Raw genomic sequence first — 3,534 nt, forward strand, 5'->3', positions numbered from 1 at the left:
CCCCCGCCCCTCTTGGGCTTGCCCCCTTGGGGGGGGGGGTGCGATCGGGATCGCTGGGTCCATTCTCACCTTGCCACGAGGGCTCGGCGCGACCGCCGCGGGGCGTCCCCTCCGCCGGGTCCCTGCCCCAGGGGCGGCCGGGCCGGGCCGGGCCCTTCCCCTGGCCTGGGCTCCCGCTGACTCTGCCCTTCCCGCCTCCCCCAGGTTCACATCGAGTCCCTGGAGGGCATCGCCCCCGAGGACCAGGTGGTTCTCCTGGGGGGAGCGCCCTTGGAGGACGATGCCGTCATCGGGCAATGTGGCATCAGCGACCTCAGCACCCTGGAGGTGGCTGCCCGCGTGCTGGGAGGTGAGTAAGGAGGCCCGGGCTCCCCAGAGCGGCCCACCCTGCGGAAAGCCCGTCGACGCGAGGGGGCTTGCTGGAGCAGCTGAGGCCTGGAGGACCTGGCAGCGAGGTTGCAGGCCCGGCGTTTTGACCGCGGCAGCTGCCGGCACCACACGGGCCTGGGCCTGGCTTCAGCAGGGGCTGGCGCACACGGGGGACACGTTCGCTAGCGCCTGTGAGGGGCAAGGTACCTGCCTGCTGGTGGGCTGGCTGTAGCACAGCAAGGTGGCAAAGTGCTCGCGCTTCCCGTGCGGGAGGCTGTAGGACGTGCCCTCGCCCACCTGTGCCTCTGCGTCCTCCGGGATCTCGGACTCTGTGGGCCGTGGGGTCCGTTCCCCATCCCTCTGGTTGTTCACCGGTGGTACGGGAAGCCAGGATGAGTCCCACGTCCTGCTGCAGGGCCTGGGCATGTCAGGGCTGTGCGTGTCCTGCCCGGCCTCACAAACATCCTTGCCCTGGAAGCTCTGTGCTTGGCTTGGGCCTGCTACAGCAGCTGAGGCCTGGAAGCACTGTGGGTGGAGTGAGTTTGCTGGTTCTCACAGCCACTCTCTCTCCCCTAGGTAAGGTCCATGGCTCTCTGGCTCGTGCTGGGAAAGTGAGAGGCCAGACCCCCAAGGTAAGCCCTGCCTGTGGGTTGGGGGCGGGGCTGCAAGCCAAAACTCCTGGCTTCTATTCGACGGTGCGGGGAAGCTTGGGGTTGGGTTAGGGTTAGAGCCAGGTAGCTGGGGGCCAGGACTCCACTTGCCTGAGCACCCCCTGGGCACTGCCCATTTCATCCGGGATGTGGCTGAGATCCTGAGAGGCAGGAGCCTGGCTCAGGAGAAGGATTACACCCTGGCCACCCTTGCCCATCTGCTGGGCCAAACCAGTCAGCAGCTTCCCACCAAGGAGCGGTCAAAGGTGAACAGTGCCTTGAGGAAAACCGAGTTCCTGCTCTCCTGGGTCAACGACAACAACATCCTTGTGTGCTCCACTGGTGGATTATATGGACACTAGGAACCAGGACTGTTTGGGGTCCTTTCCAAGCTCCAGGAAGATATTTGCTGAGGGAAGAGGTGGCACATCTCAGTGTTAAAGTTGAGAGAGATGCCAGGACTCCTGGGTTACTTTACAAGGTCCAGGAAGATATTTGGGGAAGGGGGAGTGGTCCTCAGGGTTTAGACTAGGGGAGCTGGGACTCCCACCCATGTATTGCTCGCTTCTCACGCTCTCCTCCTCCCTCCCCTCCCCTCCCCTCCCTGCAGGTGGCCAAGCAGGAGAAGAAGAAGAAGAAGACGGGCCGTGCCAAGCGGCGCATGCAGTACAACCGCCGCTTTGTCAACGTTGTGCCCACCTTTGGCAAGAAGAAAGGCCCCAACGCCAACTCCTAAGTAATGCCATCCCGTGTCCAATAAAGTAGACAGCACCCAAGCTCTCTCCTGATGGTGATTTCCTCATGGGAGTGTGGGGGGAAGAGAACTCCACTGGGTTTCAGCCAGTCACTCTGGGCAGGGCCCTGCTGTGGGGGTGACTAGCATTGGGCCCAGCAAGCCCTGGTCTCACGGTTAAGTAAGGCTGGAGATCATAGCACCTGCTGTGGGGCTTGACCAGGGCTCATGGGGATGGAGGGGAAATAGGCAGGTCTAAGGCCCCGGCGTATGTTACAACTAACACCTGATTGGCAGTTAAATGTTCCCTGGTCAGAAGCGAATGTGACGAATGGCATGATGCAGCAAGGCTTGAGCTTACACATTTTTGTGCAAGAACTTGGTAATAACTTTGTGTCCGGTTCCTATCATACCATGAATGTAGCGTGTGCCAGGCTGGGGCTTTGGGAGGGAGGGGGGTGCCTCTGTGGAGACCTGTCAGCTGATGGGGCTTCCAACTGCAGGGGTGCATCACGCACTTTCATGGTGTGAGTGTGGGGATCCCTGCTCAGATCCCATTTGCCTTGACTTGCACATCTGCCAGGCCTGGACATGGAGCCTGCGCTCTGTTCTTGCCTGGAGTCTCGGAAGGGGGAAAGGGGCAATAACAGTCTTTCAAAGCCAATGGTAGTGGAATATAGTGCTGGTGTAGCCATGGTGGTCTGGAAATAATGCAGAAGGTGAGGATGACACAGGAGTTTTGGAAGACTTGGGTGTGGGGGATGACTCCTCAGCATCTCTGTGATTTGAGGCTTTGCCCCACATGCACCCCATTGAGGTGATGCTTGTACCAGTCCAGATGACCTTCACCACTGCCCCTAAACCAGCCCCTTAGGTGGCAGCCCAAGCCTAGCAGGCCATTGGGCTTGGTTAGAGTACAGTAGCTGGACCTAAGACTCCTGGGTTCTGTTCTAGGGCAGGGGGAAATTGGGGTTGGGTCTTGGGATTATAGAGCAAGGCGGCTTGGGGCCAGGACTGCTGGGATCCCTTCCAAGGCCAGGAGGATGTTCATGTTGGGGGTATTGGGGTTAGAGTGGGGGAGCCAGGACTCCTATGCCATTTCCCCGGCAGTCCCCTCTGGTTTCTAGCTGATACAGCTGCAGGCTCTCTCTCTCCCCCAGCCCTGCCATGCAGGTGTGGTGGGTGGGGGTGCTTGGTGCTGAGGGGGTCTCTGCAGGGACCAGGCGCTGGGGAGAAAGGGAGCCTGAGCCAGCCTCGTGGGGGCAGGGCTGGCTCCAGGCAGCCACCTCGGAGATGAGGCAGAGCGAGGGGCTTCCCCACCCAGCAGCAGAGGCTCCCGCAGCCGGCGGGGAGGGGGAGACTGGGACATCTGCACCAGGGCGCACGTGGGTCTAAGGCACGTGTTGCAGCGGGGGCTTCCGCCAAGAGCCGAACCTCGACTTCCGTGCGGCGGAAGGAGCCGAAGCTCCAGGTCCGAGAGCGGCCGAACCCAGCTGAAGCCGGGGCGGAAGAAGCCGAAATGCTACCGGAAATTGCCGAAGCCCGAGAGGGAGGGCTGAACGTGGGGCGGAGGAATCCGAAGTGCTGCCGGAAACTCCCGAAGCTGCGGCGGAAGGAGCCGAAGCGCGGAGTGGGAAGAGCCCCCAAGATGGCGGCTGAGTGCGGCCTGTGCTGGCGCGCCGAGGCGCCCTACACCTGCCCGCGCTGCCACCTGCGCCTCTGCTCCCTGCCCTGCTACCTTGGCCACGGCCCCTGCGCCCAGGCCTTCGCCCAGCGCCAGCT

The 3,534-nt window shown here is 62.1% G+C and overlaps 2 protein-coding genes across 2 annotated transcripts in view; both read left to right on the top strand.

Annotated features, from left to right (window-relative positions):
- Positions 1-189: 189 nt before the first annotated feature.
- On the top strand, positions 190-1,795 carry FAU (FAU, ubiquitin like and ribosomal protein S30 fusion; the record flags this gene model as incomplete). The annotated part of the gene is made up of 3 exons (XM_006037131.1): positions 190-349; positions 946-1,001; positions 1,630-1,795. Coding segments are annotated over 3 exons (342 nt in total), but the record flags the coding sequence as incomplete, so codon positions are not given.
- A 1,431-nt stretch (positions 1,796-3,226) lies between these two features.
- Positions 3,227-3,534, top strand: part of ZNHIT2 (zinc finger HIT-type containing 2) — a 1,569-nt gene continuing 1,261 nt past the window's right edge. The window contains exon 1 of the mRNA XM_014526519.2: positions 3,227-3,527. Coding sequence (XP_014382005.2) covers positions 3,272-3,527 — 256 coding nt within the window. The 5' untranslated portion in view covers positions 3,227-3,271. The remainder of the gene's footprint in view (positions 3,528-3,534) is intronic.

The sequence above is a fragment of the Alligator sinensis genome, unplaced genomic scaffold (assembly GCF_000455745.1).
Source record: "Alligator sinensis unplaced genomic scaffold, ASM45574v1 scaffold1318_2, whole genome shotgun sequence".
NCBI classification, from domain to species: domain Eukaryota; kingdom Metazoa; phylum Chordata; order Crocodylia; family Alligatoridae; genus Alligator; species Alligator sinensis.